This window comes from Filicampus tigris, chromosome 6 (assembly GCF_054856515.1).
Source record: "Filicampus tigris isolate MCC_2025a chromosome 6, RoL_Ftig_1.0, whole genome shotgun sequence".
Taxonomy (NCBI): domain Eukaryota; kingdom Metazoa; phylum Chordata; class Actinopteri; order Syngnathiformes; family Syngnathidae; genus Filicampus; species Filicampus tigris.
In genome coordinates, this window is record NC_141222.1 from 18,117,851 (window position 1) to 18,144,334 (window position 26,484).

Below are 26,484 nucleotides of genomic sequence, written 5' to 3' on the forward strand. Positions count from 1 at the left end.
ATTCTGAGAAGAAGGGAGTTAAGGAAGGAAGGCAGAAAACTACGCTGAAGCAAAAGACAGAAGGATGCAAGGAATGAGTAAAACGCAGTTCTCAGGGATGGAAGAAAGAAAGGCAGAAATATATAAGTATATGTAGCTACAATATAGTGTATATATATATATATATATATATATGTATATGTATATATGTATATGTGTGTGTATGTATGTATATACACTGAATTCCCCTAAAGTACATAGAGTAGATCGCCCAGTGCTATTAGCACAGCTGCTAGCCGGCGCTTCCTGTGTGGGGAGTATCGCAAGACATTAATGCGTTTAGCTGATGGAAGAGATCTGATTAGCGGCTTGTGTGTTGTTTACCAGCGAGGCTCAATGCAGTGTAAAGACCAGCCAAGATAATCTCCCCGGCCTCCCCACCCTTGAGCCGCGGAAAGTGAAACTCACCTTGACAACGGTTGGTATGGTTAGCCTATAGCAGGCTCTATGTATTCAAGGATGCTTGATGTGGGGCAGCACAGTGAAGAAATGGTTAGCACGTCTTCCTCACAGTTTTGTGGTTTGGGGTTCAAAACTCTGCTTGGGTCAGCCTTTGTGATGTTTCGAAGACTCAAAATTGTCCATAGGTGTGAATGTGTGTGAATGACAACCAGTGGCTGGCGACCAGTGCAGGGTTCACCAAAAGTCAGCTTGCATAGGCTTTAGCTCATCCACCAACTTGAGACAATCACAATAGAAAATGGAAGTGTGGGATGGTTCAAACAATGCTGAGTGATTTTAGAAAATATTTTTTTCCCCTCAGTATTGGGATTGCGATTTAATATGCGATTATTTTTTTCAAGACCCTCTTCCCAGGAATTGAAATAAAATATTAGCATGAAATATTAATTTTGTATTTTTATTTTTGATCATGAGCTTTTCATGACAATGTTTTTTCTTACCTTTTTAACAATAGATTCTACAATCTACTTTTTGTTACATTTAGATATGTAAAGTATTTTCAGATATTTTGGGGGGGTAAAATTCTATAATAAAAACTATTCAAATTTCCCCAAATAATACATTTTTTTTATCATTTCAAATCAGATGAAATTCCTCAGTTCTGTCTTTGTGCATTTGAAGAAGTCCATCCATTCAATCCCAGGAATTTATATTTTTTTCAAATTTTTTCAAACATTTTTAGGGGAAAAGAGGGTCTGAAAATGCCTGGTACTGAAGGAGTTAAACGGGAAGTGAAGTAAAAATTTTTCTTTCCAATATTACCGGTATGTTCTCTGCAGCCCCACTAGTCTAAACACATATTCTCATTAAATATTGCGTTTGTTGAAAATGAGGCACAGGCAGCTTTAGTTAAAAAGGTTCTGTCTCAATAAGTGAAAATGCTTTCATGGGATCTTCCATTTTTCCCCCTCTACTCAGGGCTCCACTTCTTCCGTAAGTAGAGGTCACTCACCTGGTCAAACCCCCTAGCGTCCTGCACCCCCAGTCATCATGCTAACAAGTGTTGCACTCAGCCTTGGCCCTGAAGTAGAGGGAGGCAGGACAAGCAATTAGACAGGACTGGCCCTTCAAGATGGGCTAATTTCAAGTACAGTAATACTGCATTACTTCCTGTATATAGTCTTCTTCTTCTGCCACCCCTTTCTTTTGAAAGAGGTTTCTCCCCCCCAAAAAAGCAAACGCTAGAAACATCCTGATGTTCCATTCTTGTAGCATGTAGTCATCGAAAAAATGCCTGACTTCATTCATGGACGAAACCAATTGTAGCATATCCGCTAGTTTCCTGTGATGTGGATCCAATGAGCTATTAGCTGTCTGCTAACATGTTAGCCATGCGGTGAGATCACGCCGCTTATGTGTTAAGATATTCATGGGTGCCAATGGAATGGGCCGCGCTGTACGGGCACGTCAAGTGTATGAAACTGGCGTGGGGGTTGGGGGAGTGGTGAGATCACACTGACATGCTGTACTTTAGTCATCAAAATGATGAAATGGAGCCTTTTATTTCAAGTCTGCAATTCCTTGGCGATCAAGTGGACTACTGTGTTCGTAAGGCGGTGTCACATCTAGGGAAACAGTTTAATTTAGTTGTTGGAGGCACAATGTTCTATTTCCCCCAGCTCCAGGATCCTTAACGGCATCCTCCATGAACCGGGAATTAGCCCACTAAAGTAAGGAGAGACAAACTAAAATATGTCAGTCTCATATATTTTTTCTCTTTTGTTTACAGGAGGTTATTCTTACGCTTTTTGACATTTCAGTGAAATTGGAGATATTGCCACTGCTTCAGAATGTATTTGGTACTGTATTCCATCCTAACATCCACCTAAACATCTAAAAATATTCCCCACAAAGCGGCCAACAACAAATACAAATCTCCATGGTCCCATAGTCTTGCGTCATCCCCATCGAACCAGGAAGTGACCTGCTAACTCGCATATGGATGGACAAACACTTCACTTACCTTTTTTTGAGTCAAGGGTGGTCTGTTCCCCCCGCCCCAGGGTAAAAAAATGGTATGGTCCTCTCATCTAGTGTCAGCCTCCGTGCACTAGGAAATAGCCTGCTAACATACGGATGTACAAATCTCGCTTCCCAAATGTTGCAATTGTTCTTTTGGCATTTAGGTCAAAATAGAAGCAAACCTCCTCTTCTAGAATGCACAGTTTAGAGTCCAGTCCATCTCAGCACCTGCCTAACCCTCTTCCGACAATGAACAAAGATGGCGTTCCGCTATTTAAATTTTAACTTTTTTTCCCCACTCGACGTCAAGGTTGGGATGACCATGTTTTCACTAACAAGTTCATTGTATGTATTTTTTGATCAGGCAAAAGCAAAAAGTTGTCATATTCTATTCTATCCATTCATTTTGGAGAAAATCGGAAAATAAGCGACTCCATGAATAACGCCCCTTGTTAATGAGGAGAATGGCTGCGCCCCCTACCGTTCTATCCATGTTCGGTCGGAGTCACTGGAAGAACCGATTACAAACCCTCCATTGGAAATCCTTGTACTTTTATTGCTTATAACGTCCAAAAACGACGATCAATTGGCACCAAAAATTTATGTGGACATCCCTACTAATGACCACTTCAACATATCAAAAGGATTAATCTCTCCGTGGCTGATTTATATGAGAATGAGGAAATGTGGAAGTGAACAGAGCTACATAGATTTATGCTGGGACGAGCGCACACTGCTTCTTTGCTAAAAAAAGAAAAAAAGAAAAAAGACCACTGCTTCTTTGCTGATCACAGTTAGGACGGGCGAGGCATTTAACACCAGTCAGGATATTTACAGAGACTGAAGTGGGAATGAGTGGACTTGCACATTTATTTGGATGAGGAATGCCCCCAGTTTTTCGAGCGACAGCGTGCCATCCAATGGAACGTAACAGCCGAAATGGTCGTTCCAATGCGGCCACACTCGCCTGTGGAGTCGGATGCGCACGTTCAAGACACCCCTGGTGTTTGATGAGTTCTTACCTCACTCTGACGCCGCTTCACTCTCGCGTCTGCAAGCGGTATCGAACAACGCACGCGACTGCTTGGGAGGCAACCCCGCGACATGAAGACACAGGCTCATGACAGTAAGGAGCTAATGTTGTTGTGCTAACGCATTTTGTTTTAACGGCCTGAAGCTAGTTGCTGCTATTAGCTGTACCGTTATTCTACTGCTAGCCGGGAAGGGAAGGTGGGGGTGGGTAAATAAAGATCCATGCTTGCCTGATTGCTTGCCCGCTGCCAGTTGCGGTCTGCCTCCTGAGAGTTGACACGAGTTTAGCGTCGCTAAATGTCAGAAATATAAGCAGTCGGGGTTCGTGTGCGCATTCCTGCTCTTGTCCACTTCAGCCTGTGTAAGCGAAGAAGCGATCGCCACGGTATTTTTGATTTTGTGGAGGTGATCATGATGACATCACGATTTATGTCAATAAATTCAAACTATTGTGCAGAGCATTTTCATACTTTCAAAGGTTGACGTGGACAAGAATAGTAATGTGCATTTGCATTTTGGTGGCAATCGGTCGCCGTTTTAGACAACAGAACTGACAAAGCGAGCAATATTACCACGCTTGCCTCCCTCCCGTGACGTAGACCGCTGAGACCGAAAAAATAACAAGCCCAGCCCCAAAAAGGGGCGGAGCAATTTGTCGTAAATCTAACCACAAAAAAAGCCCTTAAATCACGACGGAGTCTTTTGGGTGGAGCATTTTAGTACTGATGTCATTTTTACATGCAAACCTTTTATATAAGTGCCAATGTTAAGCTCATCCAAGTGTCTCTTTAAAAATGGTACAGTTTTCTTTCACACAATTTTTCGGCATTTCCTTTTGTATTAACAGAAATAAGTAGTATAATAATCAGCACTGCTCTATGACATGATCGCTTTGTTTTAAAAGACGTCACCAGCAAACTGCATTTACTTTCATTTGGCTAAGTGCTAAGATGCTAAGTGCTTCTGTGTGTGTTTGCGTGAGTGGAGGCTAATAGACTGTAAGGACAGGGCAAGAGGTAGCAAGTCCAAAGAGATGCTCTGTCATCAAAACATCTACTGGACTAATAGCTGGATGCAACACGAGATAGTAAAGCTAATAGCCAGGTAGGGTCTGTGAAAAACACAAAATCTAGTTAGCTAGCTCTGTTCTGTGAGAACACAAACGCTAGTCTTTTGATGCTGACCTTCCGTTGGCCTGGCATTGTTGCTTGTGATTAGCCATCTGACTGTATTTTGACTGGCAAACACCTGCTCTTGTTGCCTTTGTGGGCGTCTACGTTAGGGCTTGGCGATTCAGATTCATATCACTGTATAAACTGAAACACTTCATGGTAACTTCATGGCCTATATATCGTGATACAAACTTAGGTATAGAAATTGGAATGGAAGTATTGGCTTGTATAGTCCTTTGGGAAAGCTAAATTGAAAAAAAAAAGATACAATGTAATTTTGAGAACATTTATTGTGCAAGTCTCAAAAGTCAACATTAAAACTCAACATACGTGGAAAAAAAATGGCGGAAGTCCTATTTTTTGTTTGCGACAGGACCATTCCATTTTCTTCCCCCAGAGGTGGGAGGGAATCCTGCACTACAACTCTAATGGCAAAAAATGTCAAATAAAATAATAAAAATAAGCGTCAAGAAATTTCTCTAACTAAAGTGGAAAAAGTTGTGGATTTACTCTGGTTTACAGAGAATGACGCAAGACAACGGTTCAATCTTTTTTTTTTTTTTTAAACCTTGGGTGGAAGCAAGATATTGTGACTCAAACAGCCTGACATTCATTTAATAAAAGTGAAGATAATTGTGAAAAGTCATATTTGTTTGTCAGTTTGTTAGCTAGCAGGCTACTTCCTGGTTCATGCAGGCTGATGTAAGATGAAAAGACAGTACCATTTTTTTTGTGTTTTGGAGAGGAAACTTTCCTTCATAATTAAAACTACAAAATAATATTGAAAAAAAACATACAGCGCCATATTTCTTGGGTTAAGTTTCCATTTTGTTGAGAATCACGTAAGCTGTTGAACAAACTCTACCATTTGCATTCAAAGGGCAGCAAAATCAAAACATGAAACGTCGCTACTTTAATGTTTACCATTTTTATTTATTTTTTCCCAAAGCAGAGATTGGCATCGTTTTTCATGACAAACCAAATTGTAATAGTCAGTCCGTCAGTTAAATCCATCAGTTGGTCCGTCAATCCGTCCCGCCACACTACCCCCCCAAAAAACAGTCCTTCAGTGACGGACTGAGAAGTCTGTCGTTGGTAATTGCTTTATTCTCATAATATTACTTTATGTTCATACTATTTTGTCTCTATTTGTGTTAATATTACGTCTTCATGCGCTTAAAAAACGGCATCTGTTTTTTTTCTTTTTTTAAGTGGCCTGTAAGTATTTATCTGGAGTGACCGTTGGACTTTGTAATCTGCAAAGCATTATGGGTTGCAACATGTCTGTTTTCCAATAATTGATATGTAATCCATATTTAGATTCCTACTTGAACAACTCTGGTTGAGTTGAGCGCAACAGCTATTGATCAGCTGCCTGCGCTCCTCCCTTGTTTGACCGTGTGAAGGCCACCCACTTCATTTGTCATTTTTTTGTGTTGCCCTCATACTGACCAATCAGCTGACGTTCTCCGCTCTCTGGGCTGTTGGCCTCTTGCGTAACCTTTGGTTTTGACTGGCGGCCTTGTGGACAGGCGAGTGTCCGTGTGGGACTCTGCAAAGACACTGCTGGGGACACATTGGAACTAATAGTACGATTAGGAGGGAAATAGGCTTCTTGAAATTATGAAATTTATTCCCACAATACTATGACTTTATTTCCGTCTTATTATGATTCTGTCCTTGTAATATTTTGATATTCTCACCGTACCAATATTATGACCTAATGCTCGTTGTAACATTCCTATGTACATGTAATGTTACGTCTTTATATCCAGAGTATAAGACTTTATTTTGTTCATATTGTGACTTGATATCTTTGATATTACTGGTACTTCTTTCTCCTACCATTGACATTATAGCCATAGTCCGACGTACTTATCGTAATATTTGGACTTTATTTCACTAGTATTACAACCTCGTTCCCATATCATTACAACATTATTAAGATAAGATAAGATAAACTATATTGTCCCAAATGGGATATTTGACTTGGGCTCACTGCCTGTAGCTACCAGAAAAATACAACACACATAAACATACACACAGACACAAATCAACAGTCTGAAAATTACACATTTCTCAACAGAAATTAGAAGAAAAAAAACACATGGAAATAACATATACCAATTGCCATTAAAAAAATGATAAAGTGCCTGAAAACGATTGTACTCAATTGATTGCACCATATTGAATAAAATATATCATAAAAATAAGTAAGACACGAGTAAAGTGCGGGTATTAAAATGACTCTATTCTCATTTGTTCCCCGCGGTGTTACAACTTTATTGCTGTAATATTATGAATTTATTCCTGTAATATTAAGTATTTAGTACCATAGTTTTATGGCATAATTCTATATTACAACATTATTACTTTAATAGTATTACTTTATTCCCCTAGTCTTGTAACTTTATTCATGTAATGTTACTACTTTATTCCTCAAGTATTATTAATTTATTTTCCTGTGATATTGTAACTTTAATTGATTACAATTTTATTTCTGTACTATGACAACTTTATTCCCACACTATTAAAACTTTATTCCCATAATTTTCAGACTTTATTCCCGTAACAATTTAATTCCCTCAGTATCACAAATGTATTCCTCTCATATAACAACTTTAATACACTAGTATTACAACTTTATTCCCATAGTATTACAACTTTATTCCTGTAGTATTGCAACTTTAATTTCATTGTGTTACAGTTTAATTGCTGAATTATAACATTATTCCCCATATAAAAATTCCTGTATTCTGACTTTATTCCCATAATATTCCAACTTTATTCCTGTAGTATTAAGATTTTATTCCTGTAATATTACCACATTATGTCCGTAGTATTATAACTTTATTCTCGTAATATTCCGACTGTATTCCGAAAGTATTGAGGCTGCATTCCGATAGAATTCAAACTTTGTTTGACTGTTATTGCGATGCCAGTCCCATAACATTGTGACTTTACTATACAAAGACAGCGAGCCTTCATTACCTGCCTCTCTCTCTCTCTCTCTCTCTCTCTCTCTCTCTCTGTCTCTCTCTCACTCACCCCCCCCTCGCTCTCTCTCAAAGGGAGTGTACACACTCGTCTTCCCTGTGCTTGTTCACACACGCGTTTGCCTTCACGCCGACTGTGTGTAAATGCGGCGTCGGTTGTGGATGCACTGGAGATCAAGTCAATGTTTCTTTTCCTCCGTGCCGATTCGATTCGCCCCGGAGACATAACAGATCGTCCGTCAAAGACCCCTTCCCGCTGAGCCCCCCCCTGCCCCACGGTCCCCCTCCTCCGGCCAGGGTGAGTCTCATTCTCCTCCCCGAGCGAGTGCTTTCATGTCCCGGTGTGACAGGTCACTGTGTGGAATTTGGCGTTGACTTATTGATCTTTTTACTCTACTGGTTGCTGAGTCCACAGCTGCACTTTTTCCCCTGGAGTAAAACTCCAGACGGGCTTGGACAAGATGATACGTAATTGTGTGGTGCGAACTTGGGTTGTGTAGTCCTCAAAAGGGATCGCCGCAGGCACACTTTGTAATTGCCTCCTACTGAAGTTGACGCTGACTCTGTCCACAACGATGACGATGACATCATCCGTGGTCTTGAGCCACTATGGTCCGTGGCTTGGATTGGGACATTATATGTGGTCAGCATGTCTGCCTCACAGGTCTGAGGTTCTGGGTTGGAATCTCAGCTGGATTTTGCATGTTTCTGCATACTCCAGCTTCCTCCCACATTTCAAATAATGCAAATGCGATTGCATTTGGACATATGATGTTGGATTGACTTTTTGATTGGGGCAGGACGGTGACTACTGGTTTGCACGTCGGCCTTTGATAATAATGAAAACATAGTGTAATTGTATAATTAAATGGAATGCAAATAATTAAACAGTTTCCGTGATTTAATGTTGAAATTCAATTCATTGTGCTGCTCCTTCTGGTGTCCCCGCGTTGGCCACTGGAGGCAGTCTAATACAGTGACACAGCCTTTTTCTTCTACTACTGCTGTAAGTGATTCACTCGTAATATTAGGAATATTAGTCTTTTTTTCATATGGCTGTGAGTGTTGTTATTTTATCCGTCTAAATGCGTTGTTTCTAAAACCGCAAGTCTCGATGCTAACCTTTACCATGTCAATTGCGTTTTGCGTTGTTTGTTAGCATTAAATTAAGCGGACTTTACATGACTTTCTTCTACTACTGTAGATGACTCAGTAAGATGCTGTACACCTGTGTTAGTTGTTTTGCGTAGAGGATAAAGAATACCCGTCTGTGAGTATTGCATAAGGTTTTAAAACTGCCACTATCGATGCTAATCGTTAGCATGTCAATGGTGTTTTCCATTGTGCGTTGGAATTAAACTAGCAGGGCCTTTCTTTAGGGATGTGTGGTTGTTTTACAAACACAGCATGTAATTCTCTTTGTTTTGTGTTTAGTTTGACAGTAAACATCAACTGGGAGTGTCATTAAACGGCTTGAAGACTTACACATAGCATTAACACACTGTATGTGACTCTACACCAAAAGAAACACCTTCCACATTTCTCCGCTGCTTCAATCAATTCCAACTTCAAAAGATTTACAAAATTCAGGACGCCCATGTTCCAAAAATTCCCACGTTTTCCAGAATTCCACATTTTCCACCCTGAAAGATTTTAAATTCAAATGAATGAGACAAGTTTCACATCTTTACCTTTCTGAATTCAAACCATTCAGCGTCTTTAAAACATCTTTCCACATTCCAATAGTTCCCATTCCCCAAATTCTAGACTTTTCACAGTAAAATTCCCAAATTTTCACAATAGAATTACACATTTACCTCCCGCTTTCACAATTCTTCAAACCATTCCAACTTCAAACTATTCAACTCATAAAGAAAATCCTAGGAACTATTCCCGGTCTCAAAATTCCAAAATGTTCACACACAAAAATTCCAAAATAAGAAATATTTTACATATTGTGACCATCGTGTGAAAATGTCCTATGTAAGTTGGGTCAATTTCACCGTTTTCTTTTTATATCCATATTACTGGTATGTCCCCATGTGGGTTTGTTATTTTTACAGCTATTTGGCTAGTATAAAGTGTTGAAAATGTCTTGCTCTCTTTCATGATACAATGATGTTTAATAAACAAAAAATAAGGAGTTTTTTTTTAAACTTCCAGAGGATATTTGCAAATTTATATTCAAATGATTCCATCTTCAAACTATTCAACTCATTAAGAGCATCTTGAACACTATTACCATTCCCCAATTTTCATACAAAAAATTTAGAGACATTCAATAAATATTTCTCCTTCCACATTTCTTGACCGAGTCAAACCATTCCAATTGAAAGTCTCCCATTCAACATTTCTACAATTCAGTCAATTTCTCAGCATTTCATTTCAGCTCTTTGACATTTTTCAACGGAAATGTAATTATCTTTTTGTTGTTGTTGTTGAGACTCCATTATCACTTGACATTTGTATATACAAATACAAATGTTGTTACTTGTTACCAATCTGCAGTTGAGTAATCCGTTCCAGACTGCTGCTATCTTAAAACACGACATCTGCCAATCAAGCCACCTGCATCCCGCCCTCCACGCTCACTCCTGTATGTGTTAATCATTACATCTCGAGTGCGTTCTCTTCAGCTGTCCGCTTGTAAAAAAAAGACTTATCTGATTGTGGATAAAGGTGGACGCCACCAGTTATTCATTTATGACCAAACGCCTTGTGAAAAGCGCAAAACAGTCACAACTGGAAGCTTCGATGAAAACGCAAAAATTGACCAGTTGACTTGGCCCAACATTCTACGTCGGCGTCCTAGTCATTCATACAGAACGGTAATATGTTGAAAAAGTGGGGGAATCACTTACTTCTATTCACTCGTACTCCTTGAAGGATCTGTTAGATTAGTTTGTCTGTTATCCTGTTCCAAAAAGTCATGATCCCGCTGGTTTTTGTAGGATCAACACGTCTTGACCAATGACCTTCATTTGACCCTGACACTGATCAGATTTTTCCCCAGCGTCCAAACATCTTGGACGTACAGTAGGTGAGACTGTCATCCGCATATGAGCTCACAAACGCACAATAAATATTGTGGATATAGCTTAACCCTTGTACCCTCCTCAGGACATTTTTGCACATTCACATTTTTTTCGTACATGAAATGTTGACAAAAATATTGTTTATGGTGATTTTACTTATTTATTTATTTTGCTCTTTTTTAAAATTGTTTTACTCTGTTGGTGTATTTTGCGTCTTTTGGACCCATCAGTGGATAAAAATGTACAAGCACATCAATGAAATTATTATTTTTTTAAAGTACAAAAATGTCATGATTGGGCCTAAAATGGCGAAAATGGTCGAATTTGGTGGAAAACACTAAATATATCAAATATCACTACTTTTCATCAAAATGATGCGCTGACAGAAAATGAATGATAAGTTATATAAAATCACACTGAGCGCAGCATAACTCCACTCAACACTCAAAACAATTTCACGCATAATTGCACATTACCTGTGGATGAAATAGCGAAGCTTGTGTTAAAAGTATACGCGAGCAACATACGTCACAATCAAATGAATGGGAGCGAGCACCGCCCTTTCAATATATCCCCATGTTTCTGTCTCTTTTCTCGTTCATGTCCTCTTTCTGTAGCAACCTGCGTCTTCCTTTCCTGACACTCCATCTTTTTATGCATTAGAAAAAGTGATGTGCTACATCATAATGTATGAGAAGCCTTAGAACACAATACAGGCTCACAGTTTACATCGCAAGGAGTCTTAATGCTAATTTGCCCAATGTAAGTGAGGGGTGAGTGACCAACTGTCGTTTTTTTGCGATGGTCAGGTCCTAGTCGCATTCGGAAGCAATGCACATAGTGTGACGAGCCTCATGTAATAGCACTGGTAGAGAGGTTAAAAAGTGTGTTTAATGGCAGCCAGTTCAGCTTCTTTATTGGGGGGGGGCACAATGGTGTTGAATGCAGGTATTTGAACTACATAAAAAACATAAATCTGTCAAATAAATGTTGCAAATTTTTGAAATACCGGTATCCAATAGTCACCCTTTTTACGACTTTAGCAGTTTATTTTTGTTAAAAGGATATTCAAAGCGTTATAAATTTCGAAGCTGCCACGATAACAGTTGGCAACTGTACATACCTCATCTTGGGGCATTTGACAGAGACGCAAGGTGAAAGGACAAAGGAGGAAGTTGGCTTTTTGGGTTTGGATTAAAGGCTGCACAAGGACACCGTTGTTTGGCTCGGGAGTGCTGGCCGACAATTGGATTTGAGTTATTGATGTGGGTTAGCGGATCGTAAGAGTGCTGTGTGTAGCATTGCACCGCCCGTTTCAGCGCTGTGTTGACATCACATGTAAACTTTGAACTCCCCGCGACTGTTTGGCCAAGAGAGGAGTGGCCGCCTGTGTACTAGATTATGACTTGCTTTAAATGCGGTATGGTATGCTCTATATACTGCAGCATTAAACTACAGTGCATAGACGCAGATGTGCTGTACACTTCTTTTCTTCTTCGCTCTCTGAGCCAGACGTGGTCAAAGCGTACTGGCATAAATGAATACATCAAGGCTTATTTTTGGTCTTTTTTGATCAGCGAGGAGCCGCGTGTAAAAATAGCCACCTTGGTGTTTTTCGTCATCCGGATCTCAGACGAGCTGCCCGCCCACTGCTGAGACTGCAAGATGCCAGCTTCTATTGCCTCATTACAACCTGATTTTTAAGATGCCGTCTTAAATTGCATCTTGGTATTGCTCTCTATAGTCTTCTTAAGTTTGAGTGGAAAAGGGTAAAAAAACAAAAAACCGTTGATTGGGCTGTTTGCATAACAAATGCAAACATTTGAAAAAGGGTTGCAACAGTAATCATCTATAAAAGACAGATTAACGTTTGAGGGACAATGTGTTAAAATTTTCGGGTATTTTTGTCATAACCGTTTCCACAGAGCATCATTACGGAAGAAAGCCAGACAATATTTGGGACGACTGAGTCCCCCCATTGTTTTTTTGGGTTGTTGTTATATACAGAACAATGTGGAAAAAGCCAGAAAATCGCCAGGTCGACTTGTTAAAAAAACAACCATGTTGATGCCGTTTACACATAACATTTGAGAAAAATCTACTTTTTTCACCCTATTCAGTGCCGTTTACACAGGACAGTGTCAAGGAAAAATTAAGAAATTTGCAGTGCTCTTCTTTTTTCCATTTTGTGTCAGTGCCAATTACACAAAACAGCAACAAATGAAACGAACAAGAAAATTGTGTGGTTGACTTCATACCCCCATCCTTCACGGTACTGCTTATGCAAAACAACCAAACAAAAAAAAGTTGGGAGAGTGACTGGTTGAGTAATTATCCCCATCCATGTCAGTGCCGTATATTTTAACCCTGTCATAGAAAAAAGCCGGAAATCTAGGTGTTGACTTCCTCCCCCTTTTGTGTTGTGCCGTTTATACAGAACAGCATCGCACGAAAACACCAGGAAAATTGCTGGGTCGCATTTTCTCCGCTTCTGCATCTGTGTTGCTTCCAAAGAACAACAACACTGAAGAAAAGTTGGAAAACTGCTGAGTTGATTCTCCCACCCATTCCGAGCAGGATTAAAAAAAAAAAAAATTGCTTTGTCAACTAGTTATCTCAATTGGTGTCAGTTCATAAAGAAAAGTGGCACTGACAAAAGCTGAAAAATAGCTGTGCGACTTCATCGCCCCATTTTGTCTCGTGCCATTTATACAGAGCTACACTGTAAAAAAAAAGACGGGAGATTGTCTGGTTGACCAATTACCCACAGTGTCAGTGCCGTTTTTTTTATGAAGAAAGATGGAAACTTGATCGGTCAACTAATAACCGCCAGCGCTGTTTATACAGAATGGTCATGCAAGAAATCTGTGTAAATGCCAGATTGACATCTTCCTCTGCTCCAGTTTTTTTTTTTTTTTTACAAAGAACAACAACGCATCATGCAAGCGGAAAACGTAGCCGGGTCGACTTATTCCCACATCAAAAAATCCTACCACAATTCTGTGTCTTGTGGACATGGTGATCAGCTACAACATCTTGCTTACATGGTCCTAAAAGCCATTCCCAGAACCCCCTTTTCTTTATTTTATGTCAGTCAACACAACACAGTCCTCACAAGCGTTGGAATGGCTGATTAATGTGATGCCAGTTAAACGTCGGGACGTGCCAAGAAGCGTCTTGGCGTTCTACCTTGGCAGCGTCTCAGCAAAAAGACCTGGCTGCTAGTGGATCGACCCAAATGCTGCCAGGGATTATCGCACGTAGCTCAGTGTAAACAAACCTCTGTCAGGGCACGGTTTTGGTGACGCAGTCGAAAAAGGAGTGGAGTCACTAGTGCTGATTGACCCTTGGCCATATTCAAATAATGGTGTTGCTTTTTATTGTGGAGCGCCACAGTTGGCGTCTCTTTTTACAAGCGACGACTTACTTACCTCCACAGAGGAATGCGTGGAACAAAGTCCAGTATGTTGATACTTAAATTCAGGCATGGATCTAAATAAAACTATCACTCCATTTGATTCAGTAGCTTATAATAGCCAGGATCGCTTTTACCTGGGAGGCTTAACGAATCTCCTCAGCATTGAGGGGAGACATTTCAGCTTCTCAATGGCTACCCGAGGGCGAAAGAAGATAGAGGAGAGTGTAAACTGAAACGTGGTGCGTCACTATTCTTATTCTTACTTTTTGTGGCCCTCTTAATTCGAGCTGAAAGTATCACCTTTATCTAGAGTGCTTCTGCACCATTCGATTTGTCGTCTTAACTTTGTAGCAACTCCTTGTGCCTCGTTTGCTCTTCCGGCCTATTTCCTGGTGCCTCTTCCACACTCTTGCCACTGTGCCGGGAGATAGAGTAGTAATCCTACTGCTTGTTGTCGTCCTGGCATACTGCCTTTGCTTTTGGTATGTATTCCAAACTCAAGACACACCCCTGAAGGAGCAGATCTTGGCCCTGCTCCCGGGTTGCCCTGCACCTTTTCTGGTGTATTATCCTGTCTTCTGTTAACCCTTCCACACTCTTGACTCTGTGCTAGGGGGCAAGGGAGTAGGCTGTGGTTCTACTGCTAGGTTGTTGCCATGCTAGGATGACCACCTCATGGACTGGTATCTCCTTCACTTTCTCGACACTTTTTTGTCCCTCTCACCCCCAATGATCACCCCCTGTTGTGCTGTCCTATTTCCTGGTACCCTACACTGGTTACCGCACTCCGATCACCATCATCCGGTACCTCTTCTATGTGCTTGACGCTCTGTTGTGGGGAAAACAAGCAAATCGCGGTCTCGCAGGTTTTGGGCCTCCACTGACCACCTCTTAGAGCCTGTCTCCTGGTATCTTCCCTTTGCACTTGACACCGTATGGCAAGACGAGTAAATGGTGGCCCCGTTGCTAGGTTGTTGCCCGCCTATGACCACCTCCTGGCATAGTCGCCTCTTGGTATCTCCTCCACTGCTTGCCACCTTCTATGACCACCAGTTGGTGCACTGGCTTATCTCCTGTCCACTCGACATTGTACTGGGGGACAAAGGATCAGATTGTGGATCTTCTAGGGTGATGTACTCCTTAGCCCCCCTGCCTGTCTCCGGGTCTCATCACCACACCTGCGGTACAAAACAGCCTCATGCTAGTGCTATGCTTATGCTATGATAATGAGATAATGATATATACAAAAAGTGGTAGTGTGTAGTACTAGTCATGCTACCACAAGGTTCAAGGATGACAAGCATTCTGGTAAGGAGAACTTGGAGAACTATGCTACTTCACTATGTCAAAATGACTGATGTGGTCAATAAATGATGTGGTCAATATTATAAATCTAGTGGCTACTGTGGGTTACTGTATGTTCTGAAGGTTTTGCAGGCCACTTGCTTGAATCAGGAAGTCATCAATTGACAGCACAGGAAGTGTTTGAGGTGACTTGGAGGCAGTTGTATGTTTTGACAGGTTTCTCGCTGTCAAGACTTGAGTTTCCATGTAAGCAGCTGCTCGGTCTCAACGTCTTGTCTGTCAAGCTCCTCCACCCTTTATTTATAAGTAATGAGCATGCAGCAGGCAGGCAGGCAGAGTAGCCAAGCAGACATTCTGCCTGGATAGCCTTGGTCCCAGTGGACCAGACTCACTTATCTTGCGCCATAATGACATATGCATCGACTATCTGGAGGGGGAGGTCACTCAAAAAAATACAGAATATACTGTACCTCTCTGTTCTTGGAAATGGCTTGGCATTATTGGCGTTTGACTGCATCGTCCTTGTCTGGCTATTTTCAATCAGTAGAAAAAACAAAGATTGTCACATGAAAAATTAGAGAGGATTAATGACACTAAGGTTAGTCAGGTTGCACAAGTGCTGATGTTTGATGATTATGACCACAAACCTCTTCATAAAACTCGGCAAAATGATGTTTTTCCACTCAGCTATGCTTGAGTTGTCACACTGGACTGGAGAATAGATCTTCAAAATGAAAAACAGCCATTGGAGAGGTTGTGGTTGTTTGAATAAGACTTGGAAAAAGACATAGAAAGGAAGTGGGACCAAAAACGCTACCCTGTGGAACACCACACAACTGGCGTATCATTGTAACGACAAATCAAAACATCGGATCTGTTTGGTTACATCACCTTGGTAAAGATCTACTAATACAACTTCTATGAATGTTACTTTATGTAGTATTTCTACTACTGGTACTACTACTAACTGATATGACTGCTACTACTATTAAAATATAACTGCCTGGAACTACTATTGCTATTCCTACTTTCACCACTACTACTGCTTCTACTGTTAATACTACTATTATTACCACTTGTACTACATTTCTATGACTTACATTACTTATAAAAATAATATGATTGCAACTTTTGTGACTGGTTGTTCCTTGATGTAGCAGTTGCTATGGTCCTTTTATGCTTTGGCCTTTATTATGTCATATAGGCCTGATGTCTTACCGTTTATAAGCTTGAGCAGTGAAATTTTCCCAGTACGTCAGACTTTCTTAGAGTGAGGATGCAAGCTCTCTTCCAGTCAGAAGTCCTCCAGTCCTGCTCTCTGTAGTTACTTTGCATTTTCGTTGATAAAGACGTCTACTTTTCTTTACTTTTCAACTTCTGTGTCACATCTGCTATTGGGTCCAAATCCCTCTCCTCATGGGACAGCAACTACTATTACTATTCGTACTTCTACTACTATTAATACTACTACTGTTTCTACATTTACTGTTTCTGTACTGTACTCTACTGTTTCTACTATTACTACTACTGCAACAGTTTTTTCTAGTAGTACTACTATTAGTACTTATGCTATCTTTCTATGACTTATATTACTACTATACGACTACTATTACTACTACTACTACTACTACTGGTATTACAGTTGCTGGTTCTACTACTGCAATTGCTAATCCAAGTACTACAACTATTACTATTTGACTACGTTTGGTACAGTACAATATTACTTCAATCTCCATTACTACAGTACCATTCGTAGTATTACAGTACATACTACAATTACTGCTTTTTACTACTACTACGATTACTACATCTACATCTACTATTTCTACAACTTATTTTACAACTGTACCACTATTACTATTACTGTACCTACTACAATTACTACTTGGACTACTACTGCTGCTACTACTACTTCCCTGACTACTATTGTTACTCTATGTCTACGATTACTAATACTTTCCCGACTACTGCTACTACTATTACTACTATGACTGCTATTCTTACTATTTGTACGTATACTATTAGTACTACTAATACTACAACTACTACAGCTATTACTTCTACCAACTAGTACTTCTACAACCATTATTATTATTATTAATGTTAATAATTAGTTTATCATAATGCATTTTAATACAATACATTTTTCTGGGTTTTGAAAGTGAGGAAATTCATTTTCAGTCATTTTTTGTGCCTCCTTAGTGGAGGTATTAAAAGTTGTGGAGATTTTCCTTTGTCATAGACAAGCTTTTGTTTTTATTGTCCACAGAGCCTATAAATAGAGCGTCTTCCTTTTTGTTGTCAGATGTCATGGCGTCCTCAGTACCGCAGCTCCAAGTTCCGGCACGTGTTTGGCAAGGCGGCCTCCAAAGAGAGCTGCTACGATGGCGTCCCCATCACGCGCAGTGTCCAGGACAACAACTTCTGTGCCGTCAACCCTCGCTTCCTCGCCGTCATCACTGAGTGTGCGGGGGGCGGGGCCTTCCTGGTTCTCTCTGTCCATCATGTGAGTGTTCATACCAAAAGATGTCGCACTGTGTAAATGGTTGGACGTTTGCGTGCGCTTTTTGTGGTCATCATGAAGCCTCATAATGTATCCAGTAAGTATTCCCACCTTCTGACCTCTGTCAAACGGAAATTCCCTCACCCGGAAAAACAACGTATGCATTAAATTTTCTACTCCCATATTACATTAACGATCGATTCCTGACAACGGAAGTTCTGGTATCTGGAACCAATAGCGAAGCCCGCAGTAAGCGCAAACTCAAGCAGTCCCGCTCTATACTACGGAAAAACTTTGACCGCTCCGCAATCATTAAATCAAGGCGAAATTCCCTCACTCGGAAAAAAAAACGTATGCATTAAATTTTCTACTACTATATTACATTAACGATCGATTCCTTACAACGAAGTTCCGGTATTGTATCCGGAACCCGGAAGCCATAGCGAAGCCCGCAGTAGCGCAAACTCAGTTCCCACTCGATATTATGGAAAAACTTTGACCGCTCCGCCATCATTGGATCAAAAACGGCGACATGTAAGTTACCTCTTTGGCATGCTTTTTGCGGGAATTGCAAAAGATTTCAAATGTATTCATTTACATTTTCGTCTGTAGCTCAATGGCGTCCAAACGAAGAAGAACGGTAATGACCGTGGAAGATAGAGTGAAATGCATCCGATTAAGCGAAGCTGGACACAAAGTAAAAAACATCCAGGAGACACTTGGAGTCGGAAAAACTCAGTGCGATTCCAGCAGTTTGCATGCTCAGAGGAAATTGCTTGCGGCCCGACGGACGAAGTACAGTGGCGTAAATCAACGTGTCCTTTTGTATGCACAAGAATCACCAGACATCAGTGATGATCAACGGGACAGTTACTTGCAATTAGCAACGAAACTGTATGATACCCAGACAAACATTTTCATACAGCAAAGAATGAAGCCAACACAACAACTCAAAATAGACTCATTTTTTCCTAAGTCTGAGAAAAGTCAACATTACAATACAGTACAGTTTACTCTAGTTAAGTACAGTACTGTACTGCATTGGTGTTACAGTATATTTTTTCAACAGTATTTGGACCATGTTTGTTATACTGTACTGTATTTTGTTCATATACCTGTACTTCATAGTGCAGTTTTTAATAAAATGTTTATTATTATTATTATTATTATTATATTGCTTGTGTTGTCAAACATGTATTTTGTTAACATACTTGCACGTTTATACAGGACATGTTTCCCACATAAGGAAATTCCGTTATAAGGAAAGATTGGACAATGCAAATATGATTCCTTACTAGAGAATACTTACTGTATACACACAACTCACACACAAACGCACGCAACACACACACCCCTTTTCACCAGTCTCAAAATGCTCACTTAACATGTAAATCATAAACTATTTATGATATAGTGGACCTAAAGGGCAGGTGTACAAGTATTTAAATTGACTTGCATTTCGTCACTTTTTTACAATATATTTACTCCTCAGACTGGTAAAGTGGACCCTCACCACCCGCGAGTGTCGGGCCACAGGGGCAATGTGTTGGACGTCAAATGGAATCCCTTCGACGACTACTGCATCGCCTCCTGCTCTGAGGATGCCACGGTTTGGAAACACACACACACGCACGCTCTTGCACGCAGAATACATGCTCTACTGAGGCGGCATTCCCTTGAATACGAGGGAGTAGATGCAAGATAATTTTCTGGTGCCTCACAAAAGGCTTAAAGAGGAACCAGGAGTCATCCCACACATTCCTCAGGAACAAATCATCGGGCTTTACCTCCTCGGAAGTGACGTCCAAATGCAATTCTAATTACAATCCTGCATAAAATCACACAAACCTTTGTTAGAAAGAAAAAAAAGTCAGGAAAAGCCTACTAGAGAAGGTCCGTTTTTATAACAAGACAAAAACCTCACATTTGAACAGGGGTGTGTAGACTTTTTACTGTATATACTAAATACTAAAATAAATACTACAAATATAAAACAGGAAGTGTAAAAACTCTAATGACTGCTACGCCAATTATGCGTCTTAACTGGGAAGGTTGACAATGAATTATGAATGAATGAAATATGAATGAATACATTTGCATCCCCAGGTGAAGATATGGCAGATCCCCCCCCACGGCCTGTTCAAGAACATGACTGTGGCCTGGAAGGAGCTACAGGGCCACAGCCGCCGGGTGGGCCTCATTGAGTGGCACCCCACCGCCAACAACATCCTCTTCAGCACGGCCTACGACTACAAGGTAAACGAGCTACCACTGTACACTCCGTGTCAACCACTATTAGCACGCACTGGAGTGCAACACAATGTAGCCGAACTGGTCGTAACTATTTATAAGAGATGTGTTCTTATGATAAAGATCACACACAGCTTAACAAAAAAAAAAAAAAAAAAAAAAAAGGCTGGTTGACTTCAAAGTAAAGTGCTCGCTGTGTAAAAAAAGGCTTCACCTTTATATCTTGAAGTAAAAAAAAAAGAAAGAAAAACAATAAAAATTGGACCCAACCCCACCAATTAGCCGATACAATTCAAAAAACACACAAAACAAGTCAAAGCTAAACGTTTAGTTGCTTTACCATGCTTGAGGCGTCCTCTCCTCCCGCCTCCAGGTGATGATCTGGAACCTGGACTGTCCGGAGCAGGTGATCAAGAATCCCGTGCGGACCATCAGCCTCCACACTGACGTGGTGCTGTCCATGTCCTTCAACACGGACGCCAGCCTCTTGGCCACAACGTGCAAGGACAAGAAAGTGCGGCTCCTGGAGCCGCGCTCGGGGACCCTGCTGCAGGTAAAATTGCAACCTTTGGGTAGACAGTCTTCTTGAACCTTCTGGACCACCGTACTTCAAGTTTTATACAGAACATTTATTGCTGTCATCCCGCCTCCGGGATATTTCATGACAGTCATCTCCCCTGTCTCTCCTTTACCTGACATGACTGTGGAAATTGGCATCTTTTCTTCAGGCAGTCGACTAACAAAAATGTTTTGAAAGGCTGTGATGTAACGTTTGCGACGTTTAAGCGTCTGTGTGCTGGGCCGGTTGCCAGGAAGCCAATTGCAAGACGCACAAGGCCAGCAAGGTGCTGATTCTGGACAACGTCAACAAGCTGCTCACCTCAGGCACGTCCAGATGGAATGATCGACAGATTGCACTTTGGGATCTGGTAAGGACCAGCGCACTTCTGCACTCCTAAAAATGATGGTAAAACTTTTTTATTTGATGTATTATTTTAAATACAGTTTTTTAACCGCGTAAATTATTTTGTCTATGACCTTACTTTGTTTAATTTGACCAAATTTTGGTTTAGTATATTTTATTCACTTTTTACTTATTTTTTTTAAACTTGATTTTACCACTTGATTTTTAGCTACTAAAGTTTAATACCTTTATTTTTTTCACTTAATTTTACCATCTTACTTTGTTTTATTAAAATGAATATTACAAATCTCTTTAGTTTTATTTGTTCATCTCCTTATTTCTTTATTTTTTAAAGTGATCATACATTATCATCCCTGTTTATCTCTAAGGGGGAAATTTAATGCCATTTTATATTACTGCTTTGTATTATTGACTTCATTTTACCCCTTTAGTATTTAACTGTGACTTGTGACGTGGTATGCCTAGAAGTGTGATTTTGACTCCAGGAGAAATGTTTATGAGCATTTGTGAAGATGAGATCGTCTGTCACGTGGGTCAACGACAGATTATGTTCCTCTGACCTCGTTTTGTCTCTGTGTCCAAGAGATTGACGTCAATTGCGGCCCAATACAACAACAACAACAATAATAATAAAAATAAGAATTCCAATTTATGTAGAAGTGGGGAACCGAAGCACGCTTGTTGTTTACCAGTGTGGAATTTGCAACCCGAATCAGAACACACACACGATGATGCAATGGCTAAGGTCACCTCAGACAGAAAGTGAAGTACCGTAGTAACACAACTCTGACATCTAGTGGGCACATTCAAGAATTAGCATACCAGAAACTACAACAGATCAACATTTAAGAGTCCAGTATTGTTAGATAGTGCTGTCATTGGGAGAATTTTAAAAAGAGCCTGAAAAATGTTTAATGCCACTCCTAATTGAATTTTACAATTGTGCTAAACATTAAACAAGGACAATGACGTTATGAATGTGAAACATCATAGCTTTGCCTTTGGGATGGTCCACTTAGCATAAAGCTAACAAACGATGCGAAATACATGACATGCTAATGGTTAGCATCGGTAGTTGTGAATTTAGACGCAAAAGGGATAATAAAACAGTAGTCCCTGGCATATATTCTTTATCCTATTTTTTATTATGGCATCTTACTGAGTCATTTCAAGTACGTAGAAGTTGTTTGTGTCTACGTGACTGTATAGAGTAATACTGCCTCCCAGTGGCCAAGACCAGAAGGAGCAGCACAATGAATTGGATTGCAACATTAATTCACGATGCACTAACTGTTCAATTCTTTGCATTCTTTTTGATTATAAAATACAGTATATAATGCTATCTTTCCATATTAAAAACAAGCAAAATAGTTTGTTTTTCGGGGGGCTGTAACGAATTACGGGCATCTCCATTTCATTTCAAATGGGAAAGATGATTTGAGATGCGAGTGTTTTGAATTGCAAATGTGGTCAAATTGGAAAAAAAATATAAATCAATTCCTGGGATTGAATGGCTGGACTGTGAAAAAATAAATAAATACGTCAATGGGAGTGAATGAGTTAAACTTGTGAAGCAAACAAACAACAAATTAAACTCTCAAGGCACCACTGTATATATTATATACGATAGCATAATTTGATGATTGTAACATGATTTTATGTGGTGGTTGTCAGTTGGTGTTTTGGCATGCAAGAAAGGATTATGTTTAAAGTGAAGGATTAGGGATTGAGTGTTTTTTTTTTTCATTCTCCGAGAGACTTTTTTTTTTATGTTGCTATGGATTTATGTGTGACTGGCTTTTTAACTTGGAAATATTCACATTATATTTATATTTCAAATCATGTACGTCATTCTGATATTCGTTTACGTTCATCCGACTTTACTTAAACAAGCGTGTTATTTTATTAGGTTTGATATTACCTCCTAAATTGGTTTTATTTTACTTTTTAACTGCTAATGTACTACCGTGCTTTTTTATACTTAATTTACACCACATGTGATTTTGTTTGTCTTTATTTTACCACCTTATTCGGTTTTCTTTCACTTTATTTCCACCTAGTTTTTTTATTACCTCTTTCCCCGTACTTTTTCATTTCATTACTACACCGTACTTTGTTTTACTTTACTTTGTTTTAGCACCTTACTTTGCTTTATTTCACTTTTTTCACCACCTCACTTTATTTTATTTCATTTTAGTACATTACTGCGTTACTTTTGCTTCATTTTACCGCCTTGCTGTGTTTTATTTTACTACAATTAAAAAAACCTAACTTGTTTTATTTTACCGCACCACTTTGTTTAATTTACTTTATTTTCCCAGCATTGTTTAATTTTTACAACTTACTTTAATGCATTTTTATCACGGTACTTTTTGCTGTGTTGTTGCATTTTATTTTGCCGTATTATGTGTTTAATTTGACTTAATTTGACCAGCTTTCTTATGGCTGTGACGGGAAAGGTGGGGCAGTGTAAAGGATCCATATTTTATGAATGTGACTAATTTATTTACCCTTTTTGATTTGTGTTTTAGGATGACCTGTCAGTGCCTTTGTTAGAGGAAAACCTGGATGGTTCGTCAGGGTTCCTCTTTCCGTTCTACGACCCTGACACACACATGCTGTACCTGGCCGGCAAGGTGAGCGTTCCGCAGCATCCGTGATGCGCTCTACAATGTAAAACCGTGGTACCTTGACTTAGGGTTTTAATTTATATATGTATATATTAGGGGTGTGACAAAAACAGATTTGAATCGATGTGACTTTGCTGATGATTTGATCTTCTGTTGATTTTTAATCAACCTGAATAGTTTGGTCTTTGGAGAGTTTTTACATGTTGTTGCATTGTATGCATAAATAGGACAACGGTTATATTGAAACGAATCGTAATGCCACTCAATCAAACCCAATTGAATTGTGACACGATTCAAGGACAGTTAATTGTAAAGCGAAACGGTTTGGTTCGATTCAGCGGGATTACAGTTCGATTTGATATGGTACGACTCAGTTTGGGAGCGTAGGATTTTCCGATTCAAATCGTTTTTAATAGCTGGATGAGTGGATGGATAGATGGAGGGTGAGACACAATTCATGACTCACTTGTTAGTCATTTGCTTTATATTATTGTTATTATTTAGTTCATTATTTCATTTCTCTTTTTAATGACTCAACAGTTGGTGGTGCGAAGTCCCCTGCCGCCATCTAGCGGCGGTGAGCCACAAGCTCACTCAGGTCGAGTTTTTGCTCACAACACAAGACCAAAAATTGCTCGAGCGGCAGCTTGTATCTCAAAAAGTCGTAAATTGGGATATTTGTAAGTCAAGGTATCACTGGACTGTGTTATCAAAGACTTAGCTAAGAGGCACCGGTGTCTCCTTCAGGGGGACGGGAACATCAGGTACTACGAGATCAGCTCGGAAAAGCCGTACCTCCACTACCTGACCGAGTACCGCTCCAATTTACCTCAGAAAGGGATGGGTAAGGACCATGCCGATACACAACACACTTTTGTCTGTCTGTGAGCCGTTTAAGATGAATGCCCACTGTACTGATGCTAGTGCATCTGCAAGCAAATCTGCTGTAGGCTTTGGAAAGTCAAAGCAGCCATTGAGGCAGAACATGATGCAGCAGCCCAACTTTTTTCCGGTAATATAAGTTTGTTTTTTTTTTTTTCTTTTGTAGTTAATTCTGGTACTATTCTGAACTTTTTCTGCTAATATTTGGGGTTTATTCGTTCTCAGCTTTTTTTTACCATATGACCTTTAAATTTATTCCACTTTGTTTATGATAATATCAAGGTTTGTATTCATGTAAAATTATATTTTTCCATGTTAACATTTTTACAGTATTTTTGTTTATTCCTGTGATATACTAGCTTTTTATATTATATTTATTCTTTTGAAAATGTTAGTTTATTTTGTGAATTGTTTTTTTTTAAATGGTGGTTTTCATGACTTTTTTACTCTTGAAAGATTACATTTTTTGTAGTAATAGTGATATGTTTGTTATCCATTACATTTTTAGCCTCTTGTAATATCCTGACTCATTTTTTGATCATATTTTTCCCTCTTGTATAATATTGTTTAATCTCATTATCATTCCCATTATCAGACTTTATCCTCATAAATATCTGAGGGATTTTTTTCTTGGTTTTATTTAGAGTTTATTTTTGTGATATTATGACTTTCTGGTAATAGTGGGGTTTTTTTGCTCTTGTAAATAATTTAGTTTAATTTGCGAATTATTTTTTTTGCAAATATAACTATTTTTTTCCTCTGAAAATGTTGCATTTATTCCTGTGAATTACATTTTTGGCCTTTTTGTTGGAATCAATGTTTAGCAGTCAAAACATTTAGTTAATTCTTGAAATATTTTACAATTAGAAGCAGTTCTTATAAAATTTGGACCTCTTTTATTGTAATATTGCAATTTTTCGGGTTCATGAAATGTACTTTTATTCTGATAATTTTCCGCCTTTTCTCCTTGTAGGTTTTTTAGTTCATTTCATAAAATATAAAATCATAATATATAAATGTATAACATTTTTCATCAAAATGTCAACATTTTCTCTGAATATTAAAAATAAAATTGAGAATATTCTTGTAATGTAACTTTTTTACCATAGTGATGTTTGAGGTTTTTTTCTTTACATATACAGGAAGTCATGGTAATAGCAAAATATTATTATATTACTTTGTTCTTTGAAAAAAGTCCTTTATTTTTTTTCTCTTTATAATCCAACTTTAGATCAAATTAAAAAGTTTTCCTCGGTGGTGGATGACGACGACGATGACGATGATGATTATTATTGTACTGAGCAGCCAGGACGGAGATCTTTGCATTGATTATGTCAAAATAAGAATCACAGTAATTTTCCTTTGCTGTGCTCAGGCGTGATGCCAAAGAGAGGCCTAGACGTGAGTTTGTGCGAAGTGTTTCGCTTCTATAAACTGGTGACCATCAAGACTCTCATTGAGCCACTGTCCATGATCGTCCCTCGAAGGGTGAGAAGACGGCCTCAGCATCTCGATGCAACCAAAACGCTTTTTGGAAGTGTCACCATATTTTGTTGCATTTTACAGTCGGAGTCGTACCAGGAGGACATCTATCCGATGACGGCTGGTAACAAGGCCGCCTTGACTGCGGACGAGTGGCTCAGCGGCATCGACAGAGGTTGTTGTCGTTTTTGGGATTCATTTTTATCATTGGATGACTTTTTTTTTTATTCTTGAAATATTGCTATTATTATTTTTGTTGATCTTTTCTTGGAAGAAAAATTTGGTAGGGTTGCACATTTTTTTCTTGTAAAATTTTAACTTCTGATGTGACACATTTTTATAAATAATATTTTTCTTCTGTTGAATATATTCTTTTCTGGTACTTTTTCTG

General features: G+C 39.3%; 1 protein-coding gene across 3 annotated transcripts in view; it reads left to right on the forward strand.

Moving 5' to 3' along the window:
* The window catches only part of coro2aa (coronin 2Aa), a 36,999-nt gene that overhangs the window by 7,232 nt on the left and 3,283 nt on the right, over window positions 1-26,484 (forward strand). Inside the window, exons 1-10 of one of the 3 annotated variants that reach the window (XM_086032989.1) lie at window positions 7,771-7,961; window positions 17,727-17,927; window positions 19,417-19,533; window positions 20,031-20,180; window positions 20,548-20,727; window positions 20,987-21,103; window positions 23,631-23,735; window positions 24,477-24,573; window positions 25,987-26,099; window positions 26,178-26,268. In XM_086032989.1, coding sequence (XP_085889115.1) covers window positions 17,727-17,927; window positions 19,417-19,533; window positions 20,031-20,180; window positions 20,548-20,727; window positions 20,987-21,103; window positions 23,631-23,735; window positions 24,477-24,573; window positions 25,987-26,099; window positions 26,178-26,268 — 1,171 coding nt within the window. In that variant the 5' untranslated portion in view covers window positions 7,771-7,961. Of the gene's footprint in view, window positions 1-7,770; window positions 7,962-16,682; window positions 16,742-17,726; window positions 17,928-19,416; window positions 19,534-20,030; window positions 20,181-20,547; window positions 20,728-20,986; window positions 21,104-23,630; window positions 23,736-24,476; window positions 24,574-25,986; window positions 26,100-26,177; window positions 26,269-26,484 lie in introns of those variants that run through there. The other 2 variants (XM_086032990.1, XM_086032988.1) reach the window with 2 other exon arrangements.